Below are 26,806 nucleotides of genomic sequence, written 5' to 3'. Positions count from 1 at the left end.
TCGTATTACGTTTATAGACGCAGGTTTATAAAAAAACATTTTATTTCAACATTCAAATACATGAAATGATATGAATGATTTACTCTCATATAGCATTTCATCTGCAGTTTCCATCCCTTCAAATCTCTGATGGCGGGGCGTGGTAGTCACTATGGACACTAATGTCAGTTATACTGGAACTCATGGCGATGCAAGAGAAAATAAATAAAGAGGTTTCTACACTGGAACATCAGACAAGAGTAGGGATATTCCCAATATTACACAATACTAAGAATCCTTGCACACACAGATGTACACACACATCAGTAAAGTGCAAGATCTCTAATACTGCAAGGCACAAAACTAAGATTGTCTTTTTCTTTGTATTGGGATCGCAGACATTGAAAATATGTTCATACAGTAAAAACATTTCAAATATGTTGTGTATATTTGTATTACACATACGTTGGGAGCAACAGCAGGAATATATACAAATACATGATTGTACATCATTGTCTAATCATATATGAAGCAGTTGCTAAAAAACAAATACATAAATACGCTCCACTAAAAAGGTACATGATGTTTACCCATAAAAAGAGTTTTGGCTCAGCCTGTATGGTACACGCCCTGTGCTTTATAGTGGGCAAAGGAAAGAAGAACTAAATCAGCTTCTTTATCTATTTGTTGGGGATCTCCACGCTCAGCAACGACTGAGACAATAGGCCCGAAGCGCCTTTTCTATATGAAATACAAAATATTACAGTAAGTAGTGTATTTTCATAAACAAAGTGAAAGTGATGCTTTTTACGCTGATGGTTCCTGTGCATCAACCTCTAAAAGGGTTTGTTCTGTCACGTGTCAACTTGGGGGGTCTTTCTGACACCTAGGACAGGACTCACGATGTCATGTTCTCACGGACACGGCAGCCTGGCTAATACCGTTTTAGTTAAGATTCCCGAACGGGAAAGCAGGTGAGAGTCTCAGCCACTGTATGTGTTTTCCCATTTCCCTTGAATGCAACATTCCTCCCTTACATGACAGGAGGCAACCAAGGCGACGGCTCTTTGCTGTGTTGACCTTCTGCCCTCTCTTCCTCCTGAGGTTTGATGATGATGTGAACGGGCCTTTCCGAACCCGAATCCTGCTGCTTGCGATTCTCGCTCTCGCACACCTTCTCCTCCGCCGAAGCCCCGATGGGCCGCAGACGCTCGGTGGGGGCCCTGCTGGTGTCAGAGCCATCTCTCTTCAGCCTGTCACTGTCAGAGTTGTCTTCCGAGCTGAACCTCTCCGCTGTAAGAAATGACATGACATTTTTGTGACAGTGGAAAGAATTTATTGACAAATATAACTCCATAAACTATTTATCATTTTGGAACTGAACTATGTGTGTGAATGTGTTAAAATGTTCCTACAATGCGGAACCTTCTTCTGTCTGACTTCCTCCTTCTTGTCATGTGTGCAGTGGCGGCTCTGGCTTGAATGACGCCCTGGGCGGATCGATCGATGCTGTGGAAAATATGTTTTTGCAGTGCACAAGTCCTTCGAGTGCAACACGCCCCGGGCAAACTTCAACGTGTTCCAACTACTGAAAGGTGCTTACGTATTTCACAAGCTCAAGCTCCCCTTGAATTGCATTTGACTTAAATCGACATTTAGACAGTCAAAACACTCATTCAAGAAAGGAAGTAAACAGCAGTTAGTCTATAGCACCAAGTCATGTTAGCTTACTTGGTCATATATACATTCCATAATGTAGTGTACATAATGTGATGCGATAGCGCCATACCCTCGCCAAACGAGCAGCCGAGGCTAAACCAACTCATATCCACTCTAAAGAGCGTGTTTGTGTAATGATGTCTTTGGTATAGATTGAGATAAGAAGGGAGATGAAACTTGAAATAGACTACTCACCAGATTTTCCACGAGCTTGTTTACTGTAGTTGTGTCCGCCATTGCTCTCTGTCGTGATCACACTGTCCGCCTGCTTCTTCACCGACGCTTTTGGTCTGGGCCTCACCTTGTTGAAATTCCCCTCCAGGATCCAGTCATGCTGTAAGCCCTCATCGGGCGTCATCCGTTTGGTTGGATCCCAACTGCGTTCAAGAAAAGTATTCAGCATGCAGCAGCTGCCCGTTTCTACTCACAGCAAAATGAAAGTAAGAGAGGGAACCTACACCAGGCAGCGTTTGATGAAGTCTAAGAACAAAGCATCGTTTGTTTTCAGTGTAGTGGACAGCTCCTTGGAATGGGGCCTTCGTTTCCTCCCTTTGCTGTTGGTGATGTTTCTGGGATTCCCTTTCGAGTCTGCACTCAAACACAGCAACGTTTCTATTAGAGTGGAAATATTCAATACAAATATTATTTGAAGTTGTAACATTATGACAAACAAACAAAACAAAAAGGGGAAAATCTGGAGAAATTTTACAAAAATAAAGTCCAAATATTAAGAGGAAAGAGTAATAATTTAGGAAAATAACATAATATGAGGAAAAAGAAAAAAAAATTCAAGTCTTAATATTATGAGAAACGTCTGTGTTGCTTTAGAAAATATCAGTGTCCCTTCCATCCTTTTTCACTATGAAAAAGTTAGGACACCCCAGATTTCCACACGGCCAACTGTGCACCTTGAGTTGTTCCGAACTTAACGCATCTTGACTGGAACAAAGACGAAATTCTTACCAAAAAACAGCCTCTTCCTGGATGCAGACTGAACAAAATCACTGGGAGGCATTCCAAGAACCTGCAAACAAAACCCAAAAATGAAATGAGTGTATTTAATAAGCGTAGCGTATGTGGAAATAGAATGCACAGCCGAGTGCTTCATCACACCAGCCGCACCTCCATAATGCAAGCAATCTGCTCCACTTCGCTCTCCCCAGGGAAGAGAGGGTATCCGGTGTAGAGCTCCGCCAGGATGCAGCCCAGGCTCCACATGTCAATGGCCATGCTGTAGGGGTGACCCAGGATGACCTCTGGGGAGCGGTAGAAGCGGCTCTGGATGTAGGTGTACACTGCATGCAGACAGGAGGAGGTGAGGATCTTGGATGTGTGACATCTTGGCCTATTGGCTGCCCTGGAAGCCGCCATTTTGCATAACCTCGTCTTGGAGGCAAAAAAGTGAGTAAAAACACCTTCATTTACACCTGAATTCAAATGACTACTGATAATGAACATCCAACATCTGCTCGCATTAACATGACTCAGTAGCACACTCTTGCGGTCAATATAAGTCATAGCAACTGGTTTCACCTTACAAAGAGTTGCTATAGACTAACAATAATATATAAATACACCCTCCTCTTGCATCCAGGCAATGAGCCGTGGAAGCACTGTATGTACACTGCTGACCTCTGGGCAGGGTAGAACTGTCAACAGCATCTATTGTTGCTCAATACGGGTCCCCCAATACCAGAAAACTCCCCAACGATGCCAGAAAAAGTGGCTGGATTTGTCACTGTAGTCTCTTTTGAGGAAATATGTCCTCTAGGGGGCTTAGAATGTTGTTGTCACATCTAGCGGCAGCATCTCTGGCACCACATGTATGAGCCAATGATGAGCCAATGATGAGCCAATGATGAGCCAATGATGGAATGTTTATGTATCATGGTAATGTTTATCATATGTTAGCATTGTGGTTGTAGATTGGACAACATGTAAATGATACCCAAACCTAGCTAGGGTGTTTGGGTCGATCCCACGCTCTCACCCCTTTGCTGTTCATAACAGCTGGAGCCGAAATCCACCACCTTGATGTTCCCCGGGCCTCGTTGAGACAAAAGGATGTTCTCCTGTTGAAGGACCAAATCCAGGTAAATGTCTCTTGTCATATTACGATGCTCCACTAGATGGCTTCATGTCTTCAAGATTCATGTCTAGCGTGCAGGATTGAAACTACAAGGGCTTTTCTGTGCTAATCAATACCGGCTTGAGGTCGCAGTGAATGATCTTCTCCCTGTGGAGCATCTGCAGACACCTGAGGAGAGCGTGGGTGAAGCGACGGATGAGAGCCACACTGAAGCCCTGGAAGTTGTTTTTTTTGATGAGCTCGTACAAGTTGACCCTGCCGAGAGAAACGGCAACGTTAAGTTGTTTTAACCCCGACCTGACTTCCTCCTCTCATGTCCTTCTCTTTTAGCCATTTCAGCCTTTATGCAGCTTCACGGCATTTCCCTCCACTTGGAAATAATACATGATGGTGCCAACATGTCCTCCTGCTGTCTGTTGTGATGAGCTTGTAACTGGAGCCTTCGCACCACGAAGAAGGAAGGGGTAAGGGATAGGGCTCCAATCAAGGCCTTAACTAAAGGATTTGGTGACAGTAATGTAAGACAAGGTGCTAGTCCAAGGCGTCCTCTAAAGGTCGTCCATTTAAAGGCAAACACAAAACTATCCCCGCCCTCACATTGTAGTAGCCATTGTAGTAAGAGCTGGTTTCGCTGGTGTCTTTTAGTCAGGAACTGATATTGTCCTGAAACTTGCCTATGTTCTACTGCTGATTACGAGAAAAAGGTTTCATTTATGCTTGCATGCAACATCAGCCTGCACCTACCCGAGAAGCTCAAAGGAGATGCAGAGGTGATTTCGGAAGTAGAAGTACTCCTTCATGTGTATGACGTTGTGGAGGTTGTCTTTGTCTTTCCTCTTTATCACGTCCAGGATCTTCAGCTCTACGAGAGCCTGGTGATGAAACCTGAAATACATTAGGCCTACTTTATCATGTTTGAATGTCTACTACATTCATTCATATCCTGTGCATCTCCAGGGGGCTAAGCCCCCCCCCCCAAGTATTAGATGTACGTAAAACCAACTAAGAAATTAAACACAATGTTGGATGAGGGTATTTCCTCCAGTTTTCCCACCCGCCACCAGTGCCTATTGTGTACCTCTTCTTGTTGCGTATCATCTTAACCGCTACCAGCTCATTGTTCTTGTGGTCCAGACATTTCAGCACCTGGCCGAAGGAGCCCTTTCCGATCACTTCCAGCACTTCAAATCTGTAGGCGATGTGGTCGTGCAGCACCTGGAGCAAAGCAAACAGGTAGACCATGCAAACGTCTGCAGATGTCCACAGGAATATTGGCAGGATAGCATACATGCACCGTATGGGACACCCCTCGGAACCATGGGTATTATCAGCCAGGTACCCCGGTACTTTTTCACCACACATCAAAAGTTTGAGACCACGAAATACGCGGATTCAATGTGGTTTTCTATCAGGTATTCTATCAAGTATTCTATCAAGTATTCACACTGTCACGGTCTCTTGGAGGCAAAAGCAAGGAGAGAAATAAGAGAAATAAGGAAATAGGCCCTAGAAAGTCTATGCGTTCTGTCTTATTTATGATTTTTGCAGTCCACTTTCGGGTCACGGCCCCACCAGTTGAGAAGTCCTGGTATAGATGCTCCAGTGGGATTGACCTGGCTAAAGGAGAGCATCCAGACACGTTACCCTGATGTAGCTTCCGTGCTCGTCATCATAGCCACAGTTCTGCGGTGCAGCCTGGGAAGCCTCGATCTTCTGAGAGCCCAGACCCAGGAACCAGATCTCGGCGTAGTCCATGATCTCCTCCTTCTCAAAGTCGGTGAGGCGATCTTGGAAGTTGTTGAGCGCGTCTGTTAGCGGGGTTAGAAGAAGAAGCAGAGGAGGAGGAGGACCAGATGAGTCACGTTGTCGTATCGATTAGCCCGCCAAGAGCAGAGGAGTGAGAGCTAGCACGCTGCTGCCAACACGTTATTCCCGTCCCACCATTCCCATGAACAGGATTATTTTCAGCTACTTCAATTCATCTCCTCATACCTGTGGGAGACAAGGGCAGCCTGTGTCCCTCGTGCGCCATTTCTTTATCCGGCTTGTTGCTGAAGATTCTGCTGCGGGACATTTTATCCATGGCCGCCCCAAATCGCATGGTGAAGTGCTGAGTGGGCTTTTGCCTCTCAACCTGTTGGTGGACATTGAGCTCTGTGTCATCTTACTCATCCGCACCAAGCTATTAAAAGCGGCTACACGTGCATATCTATGACTACACGGCGACCTTCAAGATGTCTCACAGGAATCACACACGCTATCCAAATGTGTTTCTGACTAATGTGATCAACAACGCAATGCAGATCACACACGCCGTGGAACTGCAATGCGCAATGTTCTCTGGTGGCCACACCTTTTTGAAAACACACAAGGTTCAAGACCCGGAATCGACTTTCCGAGACTGGGGGGCAATTAACCTAGCATGTTTTTGGAATGGGGGGAGGGGAGTACCCGGAGAAAAGCCAAAGAACATGCAAACTCCACACAGAGATGGCCGATGGTGGGATTGAACTCAGGTCTCCTAGCTGTGAGGCCTGCGCGCTAACCACTTGACGACTGTGCAGCCACAACTGAAACCTTAGGAAAATCCCTAAAGATGCGATTGGTTGGTTTAGGTGGCGTGACAAAGAGGGGCTTAGTATAGTTGCTATAGTTGCTATTCCTCTATCGCTCTTTGTAACATTGTGGAGTAGATGCAAATTACCATCATAAAAACCGAGATGACAGAATGTGAAACGTAATATTTGTGTTCATATTTCTTCCAACTGTTGTTCGTGACTGTACGATGGCCTTACTGTGTTTGTCTGATAGTGGTTCTGGACCCCCTTGCTGACAATGTGGGGCAGGATGCTGTCGGTCTGCTGCTGCTGGTTCTTGGCATTGCTGACTACCACCTGGACCACTGGAGGCTCCAGCTGAGGCAAAGCCCCCCCCCCTTGGCCAAACTTCTGCAAGTAAGAACAACTGCTTTAACTATGACGCAAAGAAATGAGAAAATGCAACCAAATGTTAGTCCAGTAGATCCACTGAGACTCATATACTCATATACTCATATACAGTAAATTCTTATAGGAACATTTGATTTGGTTAACATCGGTTTCACACCATGTGGGACTTATATATAGTTATAGTTATATAAATAGTTGAAAGATATTAGTATAATATGGGAACTGGATCATGGAAGGAACCATTGTTCAAGCCGAGTAGTATTAAACAGACCACATGAGAACGAGGCGAGTGGGTCAGCGAGTGTGACCCATAAATGAGTGATATCCTTTTTACACTGTCCTCACACGCCTGTCACATCCCTTTCATCATCGCTTTGACGGGATGATCACTTTTTCGTTTGCGGCTCGGGTGATCAGAACCCCCAGCAGGGACGGCTGGAGTTACCTGGGGTTAATGGGGACAGAGTGCTCGGTCCCGACTGGGCCGTGTCCTGGTGTTATATCTCCGTGGGGCGGGGGTGAAGAGCGGCAACCTGCTCCTCTCTGGCCGCCATTGAGCATACCGTGAGAGCTTGATGGTAAAATGAAACCACTCGCTCTCAGGGAAGAATTAGATCTCCAAAAGTTGTCCATCTATGTCACGGGGGAATTACAGGACATACTTTCACTTTGTTAGCTGTCATTCCACAACTATATCTGGTCAGAGCGATAAATAACGTGAATATACGTCAATACGGATATGAACAGATACAAAAGCTTTCCCAATGTGATGTTTGCCTCTCGTGTGTTGCCCTGCTGCCGATGCGCCAACTTGTTTATGAGCTAAATATATTTGGTGGTACCTTGCCACAGCAGGCAAAGGAAATAAACACAGCTATGCGCCTGTAAATAACTGCATCGGGAAGGAGCTCCTAGCCGAAAAAACAAACCGCGTGTACAAAGATGGCCGCACATTTCCTCAAAACATAGGCCGCTTTTTCCTCACAAGAAACATATCCCATTCACCTTAAGGCGCTACTCATTTATACTTGGCATTTACAACTTTGTTTTGCGGTCCATGAATGCACCATAGATGTTGTGAGATACAAAAGTAAAAGTAACATCTCATTATCTAATTCCAATCCAGTCTAATAATTGACTGCACTTTTGGGGGGAATTTTTTTCCCAATCCTTATTTCAAACATGAACATATATTTCTTTACCCTTTCTGTGCATTATCACACAAGAAAATCAGTTAATTGGAGCTAGCTTACAATGCTGTCATTGGCATACACCTATTTCGACGAGGAGTCCCTCTAAAAGTCATGCTTGCATCCGTTCTTTTTTCATGAAGCTTGGGCACCCCGGTCTTACTTTATCATTCTGGAGTCCCTTTTATTGCAAATGCCACAAGCTACATGCTACACGCTACACGCTACAAGCTACAAGCTACAAGCAGAGGTTAGAAGCTGACCTGTAAGCAGGATCGGTTTGTCCCGAGCCGACTGCCCTCTGCCGGGTGTCTGTGAGGGAAGGCCTCCGGGCGTGACGTCTGGGGGAGGCATGACAACGCTTACAGCACAAGACTAAACAGTGAAAGAATATCAAGTGTTTCCTTTTTTATATTTGGCACATTCAGTGTCAGATGTAGGAATTCTTTAACACCTGAAGATGAAAACAACCATGTAGAAATGGCTTCTCCTGCGTTCATTCTCTCTCTCTCTCGCTCTCAAACACACACAAGCGTGCACACGCACACACACACACACACTGCAGGCAGCTGAGCAGAGCTGCAGCCACGCTACCAAAAATAATGCACCGAGATCTAAAAATACCCGACTTCCGTAAAAACCCAGCAACAAGCCATGTCTCCTATGCACTTTTCCCTCCTGGTCTGCACATGTGCTCATCCCTGTGCTTGCCAGTGCACGTGCACGTGCACACGTTTAAGAGAAGGCCTCATCAACAATGGCGTTAACACCAGAGCTATTTTGGGATCAATCTTTAAGCTTTGACACCAATCCAGCTGGCATGTGCCTTTTTAATCAGTGGGTGCTCCATATGGGGGGATCAAGCTTAACCTCATTCGGGGACTGTGGACATGCTGATCACTCTACCTGTCCACTGGGGGGGGGGGGGTCCAGACACGTCGAGCTACAACAACCCAGTGCACAATCATCCGCACGATGGAGGAGGTGAACCAGCTAGCTTGGCCCCCATCTGCCAATTGGAAGGACCAGGGGGCCATGTTGCAATCTGAAGCCAAGGAGGCATGTAGGTGACCGTGGCAGGAGAGGAGAACGTCCTAAACCTCACCTGGACTACAGCTGAGCGATGTGCGTTGAGCCACTGGCATCAAGCATACCCACGCCAATCATGGAGAGGAGTGCAGCTACCCATTACTGAGTTTACAATTGTTGGGGGTGTAAGTCCCAGTCCAAAGTCCAGAGATGCCATCCATGCTTTATGCAATAAAATCATGTAATGATATTGAGTCCATCAGACGGCAGTGGGGGGGCTTTCCTAAACTGAACAAGTTTGTTCTGGGATGGAGCCACAACATTAGGTACACATGCGTAATCCCAGCAGCCTCTAAGGCAATAATAATATGAAAAACATATATTCTATGGTACATCGGTACGGATGCCAGCTGGGAAGCGCATAAACTGATGGGATGGAAGACATCACTTTTCTACTCGCCACAGATGACCGAAAATGGCCCCCGGGCTGCACCTTGGAGAACCCCTCTTTTGGCCCAAACCAAATAAATAATACATTTAAGAATGAAACAGAACCCCACTCGGAATGTTTAAAAATCAGTTCCTCACCTTGTTTATCTCTGGCAACATGATATGGAAGGACTTTGGACGCGGGAGACCTGATGGACACTTGATCAAATCCAAGCAGGAAGAGTCATCCCTTCCGGTTACTCAGACATCCCGAGGACCAAAAGACGCCGATCGTGTCCTACTTTGAGTGAAGAAGACGGAGACCGAAGCACCAACGGCGAGCCCCGTCCAGGTTTTACGCACCGCTGGCGTCACAGCGAAGGAGATTAGCAAGCTGTCGGAGCTCTGCGTCGTGACGCGTCCGGCTAAAGGATGGAGCCACCTGGTCAGGTTTCTGCCGCCGACAGCTGGGGATGTCCCGATATAGACGCCTGTCTCTTCTAGCCCTCCCACCGACGCCGACGCGCCGTGGAGCACATTTCCACCGACGCGCACGTCATGTTCTCCTGGGACTCCCTCACGATCTCCACCCTGGAGCTACTGTAGGATTCCCTGGTCTTTACAAGGACCCCGCAAATACTTCATATTCATTTATTGACTTGTAATGACCAGACCAGGAGCTACAAACTTATATTATACTCATATTTTTAATTGCGTAAGAAGGCAAAAAAGACGTCAATATCCAGGGGCGTAACTGGGTTCTGATGACGGGGGGGCTTAGCCTCCTGGAGATGCACAGGATATGAATGAATGTAGTGGACATTCAAAACAATTCCAAAAACAAATAAGGAACAAGAACAGGGATATAACTGTGACCGGTTATCAACTATATAATAATCATTATTATTATTATTCATTAGCCTATTATTACTATTATTCAAGTTCAATCCCACCCTTGGCCATCTTTGTGTGGAGTTTGCATGTTCTCCCCGTGCATGTGTGGGTTTTCTCTGGGTACTCCGGCTTCCTGGGATAGGCTCCAGCACCCCGTGGATAAGCGGTAGAAAATGAATGAATGAATGAATGAATGACCTTTACAATCCGCTTGGTTGATGAACAGCAACTCAAAGAATATACTTCAATATTAGTATTCACTAATATGCCAGCTGAGCATAATAATAATAATAATAATAATAATAATAATAATAATAATAATAATAATAATAATAATAATAATAATGAGCATTATTTTGTTTCAAAGGTGGCGTGATGATAAAAGGGTCCGATTTAAAGGGACACGTGTGGCACATGTGCAAGGAGGATATTTGTTATGAAAGACTAATTCCCTCAGCAGGGGGCAGCAACATTGTTTATGTATGTGATAAGAGCGTATGATTAGCTGGCAGCTCTTATGCAACAGCAGCGGTCAGTTTAGTAATCCATCTCACCCTTGGGACGGGATGCGTACCGATCCAAGAAACTGCTGAACACGCTCCTCTATTCGCCGGCCAACGCTTGCGTGCGTATGAACGCCATGATATCGTCTTACTGGACATTACGACGTCCATGCAAGACCCGATCACCGCCGTCCAGATTTGGTGCTTAGGCGGTGATTGGTGCATGTTGAAGGGGCTCTTTCAGAAGGGATGATGGGAAGTACTCTACTTTGGTCCTCATGTTAGATCCTCTTTGATGAACAAAACAAAACAACATGGCGACGGAGGGGAAATGATGATTGGAGCCAAGCAGGGAATATATCCTCAAACCTTTTGAAGGCCACTTTCAACCCGAGCATTGGTGCTGTGCCTAACTGGCTGACCTGTTGCACTACCGATTAAGAAGAAGGCGTGGCTGTACCACTTTATGCCAAATACTAAACTAATGGGACTTCATGTCCCAACAGTACGTTGTTGTTTCTGTCAGGATGCATGATGCAACGTTTGTAGGGTAAACAACTATTTTCACGTAACAAATACATTTCTCACTTTCCAGATAAAGTGTAAACAATGAGAACAGGCAAAGGTTTAAGAACTGCTTTGTGATGGTTCTCCAACTTCCATGTATCCTCTCCATGATGAGGAGCATAGTCCAAAGCAGCACTGCAGGTATGCTAACCCCACAGTAGATGTAAGGTGTGATGTATGATGGCTGTGCCTCATCTCCATCAGCTTACCTCGGGTTGGATCCGCCTCTTCCTGCCCCAGCAGCAGCCCTGGAGGAGGTTAAAGCCCCCGCAGGCAGGTGAGGTCCCGTCTTCCCGCATTGTACACGTCCTCCATGCCTGAGGTCAACCTCCAAGACTTGACCAGAGAGATGTGGGGAACCAACAGGTCAGAAGGTGCAGGAATTAGCAGTGTAGGGTCATTTCTCCATAACCTGTCCTATTACATTCCACACACAGGAAGTCTAGTTTCTAGATGAAGACCAACTATCCTGGCTAGCTGAGAGGATGCTGCTACAATAACCAGCCAGGGAGTGTGTGTGTGAGTGTGTGTGAGTGTGTGTGTTTTGCCGCTGGCGGTGACGTACGGATGAGCCTCAACAAGGGACCCTTCCTGCTCACGGGGGCCTGGCACTCGGATTGTGTTGAAAGAGGCCTTTGGGAGCGCGTCTCGGGCTGGGGGGATGTGTTGCTGGGGGCGAGAGAGCGGTACTGTGGGTATTGATCACACCATCCAAGTCTTCATGCGTGTGAGGAAGTCAGACTGGGAGGTGTTGCAGCTCTAATGGGGTTTTCCCGCGAGGCTCAGAATTGCTTCCGCCTCCTCACATGCCACCGTATCTTGGCGACAAAGCCAAGGGGGGCTGTCACATTCCCTCCCAGATGCCCTCATCGTTCTTCTACCACCCCCTCCACTCCCCCGGCCCTGCCTCGCCTGCTGAGCAGCAGGGTGTTGCACAGCTCGCAGGAAGGCGGAATATGCCGTTTTACTCTCCTTAAATAGGTCCATCAGAGCTCCTGACCATAGTCGGGGGTGGGAACTTAGATGGACGGGTCAATTGGGAGCGTGACTCCAGACCACACCTCTCTTCTGAAGGTGGAATATTGCCTTGGTTCTGTGTCAGCGCTTCCCACAACTTCCTGTACCTCGGTACCTTGCAGTCCTGGGACCAACAGTGATAGCTACTGGCCTGGCATGGGACCTTATGGTGACGCATGTGGTTTGCACCTAATAGCGACTGTCTCTTATGCCTTAGTGGCACGCCAGCATGGAATGTAGGCCAGTAAAACCTTAGAACAACAAGTCCAACATCCATCTGCAATGTTGTTTTCACGCAAACCACACGTCCTCCTTGCAGCCACAAGGTGTTTTCCTGACTGACATTCCGCCTCCACTAAAAATAAAAGCAGTATATCCTTGTTTTGGTGACAGGAACTATGTTGCTATTTCTGAAGCATCAGGCTGGGGTCTTCCATTACAGGCTGCCGTATCTTCCTGCTCATCTTGAGGCTTGGGAATGACACTTGGCTTACAGTTTTGGGGTGACGTCCAGATCCGGCCACGAGTGAATAGGCATTAGACGGGCTACACGGTGCCGGATGAGATCGGAATCACGCAGGGACAATTGGCCTTGTTTTTACAGGATAACATCCTGTTGGGCTATTGGCTTAGTGGGCCATCTGGCTGGTGAGATGAACCGCAGGAGCCAAACAAGACGGTATCAGTAACTGTTGCCATGTGGCCGTGTTTGGGTTGCTGACCCGACTGACAGATTAGCATCTGCACTTTGAGATTTACGGTGAGCTTGTCGCTGATTGTAAGCCCAAGTGTAAATGGGTCATATTCAATATGGGTCAGGTTCACAAGTCCTTGCAACTCATGTTCAATTGCATCGCATTGCATCCGAGCGGAGTATTGATCGTGCCTAGGTTGTTGTTGTTACGTCTAAATGTAGCGAGTGCAGCTACACACCGCTACGTTTATGACAATAGGCCAATCCTAGTGCTGGATTTGGTTTACGCTGGGCCTGCAATCAAACCTGATGACGCTCCACGCCTCCACACGAGTTCATCATAATTACTCAGGAGTGCGTATTTAGAAATCTGCTCTGGTGCGCCATCACAAGTGTGCACAAGAAGTGACCCATTATCCATTTGGAGAGGCCGTCTGTGGTGAAGACATGGAGACAAAAATAAACTCCTTCAATCAGTTTGTGTCCAACACCAGGCACACGAGCCCAAAGGAAGCCCAGGTAGAGGCTGACCTAGAACTGTTTATTGGTGGCAACTGTGCTCAGCCTGCTCAGACCATGACAAACAGATAATCCACTCATGTTCCAGAATACATTAGTCATCATTTTGTTGTATATATAATAACTACCACATAACGGGATAAACATCACATCTGGTCTATGACGCAGAACTAGCACGGATTCCATTTGGTCCTTGAAAGCAGAACCGGCAAGCAAAGTGATGAAAATCAGGTTTTCCCAAATCTTAAATCGGGGTCCTGTAGAGCAATACGTAATATGCACAAACACATCAACTAGAACCCAGAAGACATGAGAGCATGACTTCCAGGAGCCATGGTGGCCTTTGTAGGCCCTCCCTCGTACATTTGGTCCTAAAAGAACAGTGTGTAAACGTGAGCGTAGTCACACAGGTAAGATGAGAATGGTTAGCCTTTAAGTGCTAACCCTTCTGTCACCTTCCACAACAAAGTCAGCAAGGTGATCCCCTTTAGTCCAGGATCATTTGACAACCACACCGTCAGCCACCTTCAAATCACAATCACCGCAAATTGCAGGGCTTAGTGGATGACGTTCATGTTCCCATCTAGTCTATCGGCATTGAACGCTTGTTGACTTATGGTGGACTTCCTGCAGCGGGCCATCAAGACGTACAGGACATCATTGGGGGCATCTTAGATGTTAATGGCCTTACTGTCAAAGACTCAAGAGTAATCTGCTGAGATGGCATACAGATCTTCTCATTCTACAGATCTTCTCAGACTTTGTGGAGTCTGGAAAGGAAGTGAATGCATGATTGGATTCTAATGCAGTGATTGGCAGTGACCGTATGCCAATCATTCTACAGTCCTAATGTTCTACAAAATGGTGCCAATATGATTATAGACACCGCATGTTGTGAAGGTGAGCCAAAGATGGAGACCAACAGGCGTATCTTTTTATATAAGGTTTTAGATAACACCTCACACGTTATTACACAACCGTGCTCCGGAGCCTGTAGAGATAGAAGGAGAAGGTGCAATGGGGGAGGATGTTGGCATACGCTGTTTAGCATGACTCACTGCTAAAGGAAAACCAAGCCAGGCATTCATTAACAAATCTCCCCGGGGGGCGACCCCACATTCTCTGCAGGTCCAATTAATGTTTAGCTTTTCCACCTGGACCAGGCAGACTCCATCAGTGGCCGTTTGCTAGGACGCAACACGAGCTTCCACCAGCGGGAGTGAAAAGTGATTGACGGCAGAGAGGATGCTGCTTGGCTTCCACATGAAGATTCACGTGCGGCCTGCCTGAGCCGCGTGACAAACAAGTGAAACCATGCACAAACAGGATGCACAAATAATTGCAGAACAACAACTCTGCTCCGGTGCATTGCAGCGGATGACAATAATAGCATCCACAGCCACTGTGCTTCGTGTCACTTGTCAGAAGGGGGGGGGGGGGGGGGGGGGCTCTCACTAAAAGCTGCAGGCTTTAATCCAGTGGCTCCGGTGTCAAAAAGAGACAAAGATGTGACGGGAAACCTAATCAGGGTCAGGAGTTGATGAGAATACAAAGGATGGACGCTCACTATTTAATAAGCGTGCATGCGTGTACTACTTGGGTACTTGGGTACTACTATTTCATAGCACTTTTACGTTTGGCCCGAGGTTGTCACCTTATACAAGCTAAGCTAAGATGCTCAGACAGTTTAGCATACATCCACTACACTGGATTGCTTTTAGCACCTCTAATACATAAAAATTATATTTTTCCACAATATGAGGGAAATTCCTTCCCTCGACTTAAAAAAAGAATCAGTGTTTCCGTAGAAACGGGACGGCTGACAGACGGGGGCGCTCGGTGGCCAAACTTGGCTTATATAATTCAGGGTCGCAGGGAGCTGGAGCCTACCCCAGCTGATTTGGGGGAAAAGCCAGACTGCTGGTTGCCGGTCAATAACAAGGCAATGACGAGCATACAAGTGGAAAAAAAACTGACAGATTGCGGATGAGCTGCTTTGTTCTGCAAGGTGTTTAATTCCAGTGGGGTGTGATTCGGGACCCTGCATTGATGTCAGCAATATAAACAACCAACTATAAAAGCTTTCAATGGAATCAAACGGGGTGTTAACACCAAAGTAGAACCCCTTGAAACAGCAGGACAAACACTGGATTGTGTATAAACAGTAGTACTGTGTCATTCTGGAGGCCCACTGTGAGTAATACTGTGTGTAATACTGTGTGTAATACCGTGCACGGTTAAAGCTGTAAAGCCCAACAGGAGTGTGGAGCTACTTGAGACAACAGTGACCTCTGCTGGACAGACATAGACATGATCAGTTGAAAATAAGAGTATTTATGTAGCATTTATGTGTTGTCATAGACGCAGTCAAGGAATAACTTTTTACTATGGTCATGTTGACATTTGGTAAAATATCTTCTCTATTCAACGAATATACAGGTAAATATGAAATATAATGGGGGGGGGGTTGACCATTCATTGGATGAGCGTCAGCCTTGATTTATGTGGTCTGCCATATTTTTCGGAGGAGCGCATCTTGGCCAAGAGCGAGGGGTGAGCCAACAAGTAGGCATGGAAGTCTTTGCAGGACATGTGTTTGAAGTTGTACTGCGTACACAGGAGGCCCTTCAGGGACTCTAGCGACAGGTGGTTCCTCTCCTTGGTCAACTGGCTTTGCACCAGGGAAAATATGCGTTCCACGTTGGCACCGTGAGGAGGGATGGCGAACACAAACTGTGCCATCTTCAGCAGCTCCGAGTGACAGGCCTCGTCGCCGGACCTTTGGAAAAATCTGGTCCATTTCTGATGGGCCTGCATTTGGTTGTTGAGCTCGCCTTCACTTCTGCTCTTCTCCATGAATCTGATCAAACGGCTCACCTGATCAAAGCACCTGACGTCGTCGATCAGCACGCCCTTTCCCGCCAGGTGATTGACACATGCTTCCACGCGGTTCCAGTCGGGCGTCTGGCTCAGGTCCATCCACATAAAAGAGGAGAACTGCTCCATGGAGGCCATCCACGTCTCCAGGTACTCCAGACACGAGCTGTACAGACCGTGGACCTGAGCGGTGAAATGATCGCACCTCGGACCGAAGCCGTCGTTGAGCTTCTGCGCCAACATCGCCCTGACCTTCAGAGGCATGAAGTTCTTGGCCTTTCGTTCCAGAAGCGTGGTGTGGACTTTGTCGAGGATGTTCTTCACCTCCACCACCGAATTGTCCTCCCTCTCCATCTCCAGAATGGGCGAGTGGAACACGCACATGAGGGAGTGCATCTGCCACAGGTAGATCTCACTGAACTCCTCCCCAAAAAAGTCTCTGATCAGCAAGGGAGGCTTTTCCTGCAGCAGGAAGAAGGCCTTCAGGGCGGGAAACGTGTGCAGTAGCTTCTCGATGCCGGGGAACAAGGACAGCCATTGTGTTTTGCTGTGAGAAAGCAGGTTTCTGTACTCGCTGACAGCAAACTCGCAATACTGGCCCAGAGGCTCAGTGCGTACAGAGTACATGTGGAAGTACTGGTATATTTTAAAGATGATGCTTTCAATGTCAACATCCAGCGTGTTTGCTCCATAGTATACACAGTTGTTTAATACGTGGGCGGGGCAGCCCACGCCAATCACAGCCTGGTTCTGCAGGGAGTTTTGCAGGTCCGCGTGGATACTAAATGCTTCCACTTGAGGCCTGAACATCGTGTTGCAAGTATCGCCAGTGAATGCAACACACTTGTCCACTATGTCGCTCCTTTCCAGCGTTTCCCGGATGCTCGGGTCGTTGCTAACTTCGATCAGTTTGCTCTGCATGCCGCCATTCTTCCAGTCAAAATACTGAACCAGCACCGGAGATATCCTGCCGGCTCCGTGGTCGCCCCAGTCGGCAGACACCCCGCAGTACGGGATTTGTGCCAGCGACTCCAAAGCAACGTCGACAGAATGAGGGGCGATCACGGCGTTGATGATGGCTTCGGTCTTGGTGCGAGCGCTCGAGAAGTTCCGAGCCGTCGCAGAGTCCGGGAACGCCTTCTTTAACAAGGCGGAAGTGCAGTCCGAGGACCTGTAGCTGTTGTGGTGTTTGCTCGTGTGGAAAGCAAAGACTCCTTCCGCAGCGGTGACGTCATCGTCCGGCTTATTGGCCAAAGAGTCATCTTCTTGTTTGATCCACTCCGCCCTCGCTCCGTTTTTTGCAGCGTTTTGGTGTTTGGTGGAACTCACGTGCGCTTCCAAATCACCCGCGCCTTTATTCGACACGGTCACGAACGTGCCTGGTTTACACTTCATGCACTCTGCTTCCCACTCATCCCGACCAGGACGAAAACAAGGGAACTTCCGTTGTAGTTTATCCGTAAACTTACATTTACGTTTCGGCATTTTGGAGTTTTAAAGCCGGACACTATTATCATCTGGGTGGGAAAACAACAACAAGGAGATGGTGGCCAGATTTCCGTAATCCAACTGCGCATGCGTACCTTACCGGAAGAAACATTGACGGTAAGTCATTGGAGACAAAATTAATTACACCTTCGCTTTTTGGTTTGTTGTGATAAGTAACCGCTGGAGGCCCACCGTTCACGTGATTTTAAACTGAATATTGATCATTTGTGACTCAATAATTGAATTCAATAGTTAATAAAATGTTATTTATGACAACAAGGTGAACTTCTGCTCAGAAACATCAAAGCTGTGTATAGTTCTGTTTCAATCTTGGCCTTTAAAATGTGTTCAAATGATCTATTAATTACACATTCTTGTCAATGTGCAATACACTTTGCTTAATAAAAACAAGTATTTTATAGCTGATTTTATTGTGCAAGGATTTTATTGCCTGCGGTTCATGTTGGGTGGAATAACCCTTATATGGTATATTCTCACTTTTATGATCACATTAGTCAGCAAACAACTGACTCCAAACTCTTACTTTTTCCACGTCTTGTGTTTTATTCAGTAAAAGCAACACAGCACCACAAAGTTAATGGCTATGGCATGTTTAGTTTCACACGTTCATGTATTTCATGTGTTTGTACGGAAAGCAGCTTATTCCGTTATTATTGGAGACACCTGAGAACCTGAGCAACATCAACGAGGCACGATCACGTCACATCTCCAGGCTTGTTTACAGATAACGTAGCACACGCTTAAGCAATTTGTGATCCATAAAATGTAGTCCGCATATGAAGTCAATGTGATTTGAGATGATATTCACGTTTTACTACGCCATCTGGAGAATATCGCTTTGCCCGTCAAACATTCCGATTTTAAAGGCAGGAAATTTGGCCTTCAGAGAGCAAGAGAATATTCCTGGGCCAGATGGTCTTGATCTTTTCTTCTTCTGCTGACCAGCTTTAAAACTTGAACCTTGCAAGGTAGCTACCCTTGCAGAAGATATAAATCCTGCAGTTTATGACCTCATGAACTTTGGTGAAAGCATCCATGTGGCGGGTCAGGTTATGGAAGATAGACCAGGCTTTTTATGTACTTTCACTGCTGCTTTCACATCAGGAACTGTCCAAGGGAGATGATAACTCTTAAGGGCAGAGCTGTCTCACCACATTCTTTGATGGACTAGAAGGAAAAATGTTCTCAGCTCCTGTTTCAAAGCATGTGTTGATATTTGTTCTGTAAACATGTCTGGCGTTGTTAATACTTTTGAGATATTTGGTAAGCAGCATTGAACCCCCCCCCCCTTCTGTCCCGTGTCCTGGACTGATAGATGATACATAAAATGGAGAGGAGGTACCACCTTTTGGTCTGTCCTGACTCAAGTGTGGTGAAAACACAAGCGTACTAACTGGTGGGGTCATTTCTTCAAGCGTACTAACTGGTGGGGTCATTTCTTCAAGCGTACTAAGTGGTGGGGTCATTTCTTCAAGCGTACTAACTGGTGGGGTCATTTCTTCAAGCGTACTAACTGGTGGGGTCATTTCTTCAAGCGTACTAACTGGTGGGGTCATTTCTTCAAGCGTACTAACTGGTGGGGTCATTTCTTCAAGCGTACTAACTGGTGGGGTCATTTCTTCAAGCGTACTAACTGGTGGGGTCATTTCTTCAAGCGTACTAACTGGTGGGGTCATTTCTTCAAGCGTACTAACTGGTGGGGTCATTTCTTCAAGCGTACTAACTGGTGGGGTCATTTCTTCAAGCGTACTAACTGGTGGGGTCATTTCTTCAAGCGTACTAACTGGTGGGGTCATTTCTTCAAGCGTACTAACTGGTGGGGTCATTTCTTCAAGCGTACTAACTGGTGGGGTCATTTCTTCAAGCGTACTAACTGGTGGGGTCATTTCTTCAAGCGTACTAACTGGTGGGGTCATTTCTTCAAGCGTACTAACTGGTGGGGTCATTTCTTCAAGCGTACTAACTGGTGGGGTCATTTCTTCAAGCGTACTAACTGGTGGGGTCATTTCTTCAAGCGTACTAACTGGTGGGGTCATTTCTTCAAGCGTACTAACTGGTGGGGTCATTTCTTCAAGCGTACTAACTGGTGGGGTCATTTCTTCAAGCGTACTAACTGGTGGGGTCATTTCTTCAAGCGTACTAACTGGTGGGGTCATTTCTTCAAGCGTACTAACTGGTGGGGTCATTTCTTCAAGCGTACTAACTGGTGGGGTCATTTCTTCAAGCGTACTAACTGGTGGGGTCATTTCTTCAAGCGTACTAACTGGTGGGGTCATTTCTTCAAGCGTACTAACTGGTGGGGTCATTTCTTCAAGCGTACTAACTGGTGGGGTCATTTCTTCAAGCGTACTAACTGGTGGGGTCATTTCTTCAAGCGTACTAACTGGTGGGGTCATTTCTTCAAGCGTACTAACTGGTGGGGTCATTTCTTCAAGCGTACTAACTGGTGGGGTCATTTCTTCAAGCGTACTAACTGGTGGGGTCATTTCTTCAAGCGTACTAACTGGTGGGGTCATTTCTTCAAGCGTACTAACTGGTGGGGTCATTTCTTCAAGCGTACTAACTGGTGGGGTCATTTCTTCAAGCGTACTAACTGGTGGGGTCATTTCTTCAAGCGTACTAACTGGTGGGGTCATTTCTTCAAGCGTACTAACTGGTGGGGGTCATTTCTTCAAGCGTACTAACTGGTGGGGTCATTTCTTCAAGCGTACTAACTGGTGGGGTCATTTCTTCAAGCGTACTAACTGGTGGGGTCATTTCTTCAAGCGTACTAACTGGTGGGGTCATTTCTTCAAGCGTACTAACTGGTGGGGTCATTTCTTCAAGCGTACTAACTGGTGGGGTCATTTCTTCAAGTGTACTAACTGGTGGGGTCATTTCTTCAAACGTACTAACTGGTGGGGTCATTTCTTCAAGTGTACTAACTGGTGGGGTCATTTCTTCAAGTGTACTAACTGGTGGGGTCATTTCTTCAAGCGTACTAACTGGTGGGGTCATTTCTTCAAGCGTACTAACTGGTGGGGTCATTTCTTCAAGCGTACTAACTGGTGGGGTCATTTCTTCAAGCGTACTAACTGGTGGGGGTCATTTCTTCAAGCGTACTAACTGGTGGGGTCATTTCTTCAAGCGTACTAACTGGTGGGGTCATTTCTTCAAGCGTACTAACTGGTGGGGTCATTTCTTCAAGCGTACTAACTGGTGGGGTCATTTCTTCAAGCGTACTAACTGGTGGGGTCATTTCTTCAAGCGTACTAGTGGTGGGGTCATTTCTTCAAGCGTACTAGTGGTGGGGTCATTTCTTCAAGCGTACTAACTGGTGGGGTCATTTCTTCAAGTGTACTAACTGGTGGGGTCATTTCTTCAAGCGTACTAGTGGTGGGGTCATTTCTTCAAGCGTAGTAACTGGTGGGGTCATTTCTTCAAGTGTACTAACTGGTGGGGTAATTTCTTCAAGTGTACTAACTGGTGGGGTCATTTCTTCAAGTGTACTAACTGGTGGGGTCATTTCTTCAAGCGTACTAGTGGTGGGGTCATTTCTTCAAGCGTAGTAACTGGTGGGGTCATTTCTTCAAGTGTACTAACTGGTGGGGTCATTTCTTCAAGCGTACTAACTGGTGGGGTCATTTCTTCAAGCGTACTAACTGGTGGGGTCATTTCTTCAAGCGTACTAACTGGTGGGGTCATTTCTTCAAGCGTACTAACTGGTGGGGTCATTTCTTCAAGCGTACTAACTGGTGGGGTCATTTCTTCAAGCGTACTAACTGGTGGGGTCATTTCTTCAAGCGTACTAACTGGTGGGGTCATTTCTTCAAGCGTACTAACTGGTGGGGTCATTTCTTCAAGCGTACTAACTGGTGGGGTCATTTCTTCAAGCGTACTAAGTGGTGGGGTCATTTCTTCAAGTGTACTAAGTGGTGGGGTCATTTCTTCAAGCGTACTAAGTGGTGGGGTCATTTCTTTACGTGTACTAAGTGGTGGGTTCAATTCCAGATAGAGCATAAAAGGGGAAAGCCGGAAAAACCAAACAAAGATTCCTCATCCCAGGTGCTTGTGGTGCTTGTCGTAGCCGACCGCATTGTTAGGACTGGTACCTGTCAGGGAAAGTGTCAGGTCAGGCCGACTGGCGATGCGTCAGACGTAGTAATTGGCGTGTTTCCGGTTCCGTATATTACCTCACTTACCTAAGTAGTCCTTGTAGTCCTTGAAGAATTTGTGCCTGAGCCCCCGTCCATCTAAAAATAGTAATATGTTGTTGAATACGTGTTGAATATGTGTTGAATTCATCACAGCATATCATAGCAATCCCCAAATACTGTATGATGGAAACACAGTATTACAGTAGTAATGGGTTTTAAAGAAAATAACATAAGCTAGCTTTCTTGTTGCTATTTTTCCCTTTGGAAAAGTACAGTATGTTTTATATTTGGGTCAAGACGGGATTAAGTGTGGTGATCCGGTTCTAGTCTGGATTGGAAATGAGGAGCTTGTCGTCATACCGGAGTTGGGGCGCTGCTTGATGCATTGTCCCCTGTTGGGGATGCCAGCCGCAGGGTTTCCCGGGTTGATGATGTGACACTCGTAGCCTGTCGGACAGTGGAGAGGCTCATCGCCATCCTCCGTCGTACTGCACGCTTCAGCTGCAGAGGGAAAACGATGACGAGCCAAGTTGATGAACGTATTATTTCATGAATATAATCTATTATATTCATCCAGCAAAGGATGAATGAGCCGTCAAGCCTTGTGGAACCCCTCATGTGGTTGGATGGTGTGGATTTGTCTGTTAGTGTGCTGCTGTGTTTACCTGAAAAGGAGTAGGAAGAAGCAGAAGCAGCCTTCTCCCATGTTTCCTAGTGATAATCCATTGACATCGTGTGTTTAACACGCTGACACATTCCTTCCTGACTTTTATGGTTTTAGGTTTTGTCCTGGACTTTGTCCCCCGAGGGCCCGATGTCCCTAGCTTTGTGAATCACGCATGTTGAACACCATAAGTCAACACGTTCACTAGCGACTGCGTTGGAGGGTACATGGAAGCTAGAGCGCTACCGATGTATAATTGGTAAGAGTAAGAGTATAATTCCAAAATGGTGGCTTGCTAAACGCTAAATCTCTGCTACTCACCCTGCAGCATCTCCTCTGGGCCATCCAGCAGCCAGCCGTTGCCCCCCAACCAGCGAGGTTTGGGCTGGACCAGCCAGTCGAGGACTGCTCACGTCGGACACGACAAAGAAATATGAATAAGCTTTGCTCAAAGGCAACACCGGATGCTTGGAACGGGTCGGCGCCACAAACCGGGTGGAGGCTGAACGGATTCCAGGCAGGCGTAGATGCAGCCGTTGTAGCAGCAGCGTTTGTGGCGCTCGCACTCGGAGTCCGAGCGACAGCCCGGCACCTCGCAGGCCCTCTCTGGCAACATCTGAGGTGGGGGGGGGCAGCGGTCGTTCTTCTGGTGCTGTGTGGACTGGGCCTGGTTGGGGTACTCGTAGTCCTAGGAGACACAAAACCACATCAGTGGGAGCTTTTCCACTGGAATTCCTGGCAGATGGACATCGTGTGTCCATCCATCCACCCGTCCGTCTTCCACGTATCCCAGGCGGAAAGGGGCGGAAAGGGGCGAAAGGGGCGGCGTCCTAAGCGGAGAATCCCAGACGTCCTTCAACGAATCTACTTTGTTAGCTTCAGACTTTTCACACCAACTGACGTCAAATAACAAAAAAGGTGAGAATTTGAGTAGAAATTCTGTGTTGTTGCCACTTGAGGGCAGCAAAGTACGTGAGCGATGGAGGAGGTTTTGGCCTTTATGACACAACGCAGCCCCGAGAAGGAGGAGAAACATCTCACCTCAAAACTTGGCCTGGACGGCTCGGACAAACATAAATAGTGAAGAGTCCTGCAGCCAGGAATGCGACGCTGCTGCGGACATCTGCTCTAGCGTGCTAACTTGATGGAATGTGCATCACGGCCTTTTGTCTGTGGGCTGACGTTCTTCAGAAGTTAACACTTTGATGCTAGCATTCCATATTTGGGTTACATCATACGTGAGGATCAGTCCTTGCTTTGGAAGAACCTCCTTGCCCTCATTTCATTCCCGCAGGGCCCACATTTGGTTTGATATTGATATTTGGTTTCTTTTTGCCAATCAAAGCCAATGTGTGCAACGTTTCAAGGGCGACGTTCAGAGACCACGACCGAGGTTGCAGAGGACGTAATGTAAGGATTAGTTTCATGGAGTTCATTCACTACTCCAGTACTTGAACTCACCAGCAGGCCTGGTCAGCTGCAATTGGGTAATGACATAATCACTACTCTCTATCTCGTATCCCATCTCTTCCCGACTGCCCCGGCAAACATCTCCAAGGAAATCTTCAGAGTTTCCTTCCTGTTTATGTGACACGATGGTTTTTGTGTGTAACCGTGGCTTTAAGACCCTTCATGTTTGGCATTCACCTTTGGACCTAATTCTTATGGTCCATCCTATCCTGTCCTATCCTGTCCTATCCTATCCTATCCTATCCTATCCTATCCTATCCTATCCTATCCTATCCTATCTTACCCTATCCTATCCTATCCTATCTTACCCTATCCTATCCTATCCTATCCTATCTTACCCTATCCTATCCTATCCTATCCTATCTTACCCTATCCTATCCTATCCTATCCTATCCTATCCTATCCTATCCTAAATAGTCTGCCCCCCCCCTCAATTTTCAATCATCAATCATCAATTATGCATCATGTATACTGCATCTTATGATAAAACCAAGCATCTCCATGTAGCTTCTACTTCCCTGGAGCACAGCTCGACTTCCCTTCTGCTCCATATGTCATCCCAAAACGCTGGGACTGTCCTTCAGTGGGCATGTTTAGGCGTCCCGAGTGTTTGTGAGTTCATGTTTCGTGTGCTACTACCACTTTCATCACATGAAATCTCCATGGTGCTCCTCCTGCACGTCAACATGCCCGTGCAGGTACCAGCCAGACGTGTTATGTCTGCGTTCCGTGGGCGTGTTGCCTTCACTTGCAGGCGCTTTAAAGAATAACTCCTGGAGTGAAAACCACGTCGGACTTTTCAAAAGACCTCACCTTCAGGCCTGCTTTTCTATTCCTGATGTGCTAGCTCACGTTTCTCCTTTTAGCCGTTTGAAGGTGCTGGGAAAAGGTTTGGATACGAGATGATGGACATCATTGGCTGATTATTATTCGTACAAACTAATCTTAGCACCTTCCAAAGGTTGCCATCAGGGCTGCTGGTCTGGTGTAAGGATCAAGTATTTTAAGGATCAAGACCTTCCTTCTCAGCATGGTCCAATTACAGAAGCTTTGAGGAAGATGAGACGAGCGAGGTTCCATGCGCTGGTTCCTGCGCTGCTCGCGCGAGAAAGCGCCTTGCTCAGGGGGACGTGGAGGAACAATGCAAACATGAGAGGACGAGCCAACGAGGTTTAAACCCGCCAGGCAGGAAGTACCAACGTCCAAGCTCGAGGATGACGAGGCAACACGCTACACTGAACTTTTGATCAGTCGGCCACGCTGAGTGGAGTTAACAAGCTGGGGCCCGCTCTGCTTCGCTCGCACGCACACACACACACACACACACACACACACACACACACACTGGCTTGGCATCCAGTCCAGCCCTCACTGGTCAAATATGAAATGACGGACGTATTCCAAGCTGCTAAAGTTGAAGTTGTGCTCCACATCAAGACCATAGGAGACCATAGGAGACCATAGGAGACCGTAGGAGACCGTAGGAGACCATAGGAGACCATAGGAGACCGTAGGAGACCATAGGAGACCATAGGAGACCATAGGAGACCGTAGGAGACCGTAGGAGACCGTAGGAGACCGTAGGAGGCCGTAGGAGACCGTAGGAGACCGTAGGAGACCGTAGGAGACCATAGGAGACCGTAGGAGACCATAGGAGACCATAGGAGACCGTAGGAGACCATAGGAGACCATAGGAGACCGTAGGAGACCGTAGGAGACCGTAGGAGGCCGTAGGAGACCGTAGGAGACCGTAGGAGACCGTAGGAGACCGTAGGAGACCATTGTTGTCTATTTTTCATGCTACAAAATCAAAGCCTTTTCATGAATCTCTCATCCAATCATCTTCCAGAGAAGGTTCCTTCATAGAAAAGCCAAGCAGTAGCATCTATAATGCCTCCAATGTATTATTTATTCATTAGAGTATAAAGTAATTAGGTCTTATTCACCAGTTTTACCAGGACTTTCTTCAACAGTGCAAAAGTACAAATGAAAAAAACACCCCAGAAATTCTGCCCAGCAACAAGCGGTTGATCTAAAGTGAAAAAGAAACGATTAATTAGGAAGAAATTAGATTAGATTGTAGCGTTTCTGTTAGGAAGCCAATCAAAGCTTTTCATACAAAACCAGTCGGATTTGAACCAGCATCTCACATATTTGTAATGAATGTGGTTTAAGGTCAACTAGGTCAGCAGGCTGGCCTCATCTCCCAGTTTAGGATCTCAATTCAATTCACCACGACCTTTCACCCCAGCTCAGCTCCTACTATTCTACTGTTCCACCACGACCTTTCACCCCAGCTCAGCTCCTACTATTCTACTGTTCCACCACGACCTTTCACCCCAGCTCAGCTCCTACTATTCTACTGTTCCACCACGACCTTTCACCCCAGCTCAGCTCCTACTATTCTACTGTTCCACCACGACCTTTCACCCCAGCTCAGCTCCTACTATTCTACTGTTCCACCACGACCTTTCACCCCAGCTCAGCTCCTACTATTCTACCGTTCCACCATGACCTTTCACCCCAGCTCAGCTCCTACTATTCTACCGTTCCACCACGACCTTTCACCCCAG

At 46.9% G+C, this 26,806-nt stretch overlaps 2 protein-coding genes and 1 long non-coding RNA gene across 5 annotated transcripts in view; 1 reads left to right on the top strand and 2 right to left on the bottom strand.

Moving 5' to 3' along the window:
• Positions 1 to 24: 24 nt before the first annotated feature.
• On the bottom strand, positions 25 to 9,939 carry dyrk4 (dual-specificity tyrosine-(Y)-phosphorylation regulated kinase 4). Of its 2 annotated transcripts, XM_058088066.2 has the most exons (14): positions 9,543 to 9,939; positions 8,189 to 8,266; positions 6,583 to 6,735; positions 5,780 to 5,921; positions 5,432 to 5,595; positions 4,866 to 5,002; positions 4,532 to 4,672; positions 3,904 to 4,042; positions 3,689 to 3,770; positions 2,821 to 2,993; positions 2,662 to 2,722; positions 2,157 to 2,286; positions 1,894 to 2,075; positions 25 to 1,272 (listed from the first exon to the last, which is right to left on the bottom strand). In XM_058088066.2, the coding sequence occupies exons 1-14, from the start codon at positions 9,561 to 9,563 to the stop codon at positions 1,013 to 1,015; spliced, it is 1,863 nt and encodes a 620-aa protein (XP_057944049.2). In that variant the 5' UTR covers positions 9,564 to 9,939; the 3' UTR covers positions 25 to 1,012. The 2 variants fall into 2 exon arrangements, with proteins under 2 accessions (XP_057944049.2, XP_057944050.2); XM_058088067.2 differs by lacking the exon at positions 6,583 to 6,735.
• A 1,068-nt stretch (positions 9,940 to 11,007) lies between these two features.
• On the top strand, positions 11,008 to 11,889 carry LOC144898597 (uncharacterized). The gene is made up of 3 exons (XR_013627479.1): positions 11,008 to 11,488; positions 11,552 to 11,713; positions 11,785 to 11,889. It is a non-coding gene; the product is annotated as an uncharacterized LOC144898597 (long non-coding RNA).
• Positions 11,890 to 21,701: 9,812 nt separating this feature from the next.
• The window catches only part of wfdc1 (WAP four-disulfide core domain 1), a 5,419-nt gene continuing 314 nt past the window's right edge, over positions 21,702 to 26,806 (bottom strand). The window contains exons 2-6 of one of the 2 annotated variants that reach the window (XM_058088031.2): positions 23,256 to 23,451; positions 23,085 to 23,168; positions 22,460 to 22,600; positions 22,136 to 22,195; positions 21,702 to 22,054 (exon numbers count right to left, since the gene is read on the bottom strand). In XM_058088031.2, the coding sequence (XP_057944014.2) occupies positions 22,137 to 22,195; positions 22,460 to 22,600; positions 23,085 to 23,168; positions 23,256 to 23,451 (480 nt within the window). In that variant the 3' untranslated portion in view covers positions 21,702 to 22,054; position 22,136. The remainder of the gene's footprint in view (positions 22,055 to 22,135; positions 22,196 to 22,459; positions 22,601 to 23,084; positions 23,169 to 23,255; positions 23,452 to 26,806) is intronic. The other variant, XM_058088027.2, reaches the window with a different exon arrangement.

The sequence above is a fragment of the Doryrhamphus excisus genome, linkage group LG6, assembly GCF_037039965.1.
Source record: "Doryrhamphus excisus strain RoL-2023G ecotype Guam linkage group LG6, RoL_Dexc_Guam_v1.1, whole genome shotgun sequence".
In the NCBI taxonomy this organism is placed as follows: domain Eukaryota; kingdom Metazoa; phylum Chordata; class Actinopteri; order Syngnathiformes; family Syngnathidae; genus Doryrhamphus; species Doryrhamphus excisus.
This window is presented reverse-complemented; position numbering and strand designations above follow the sequence as displayed.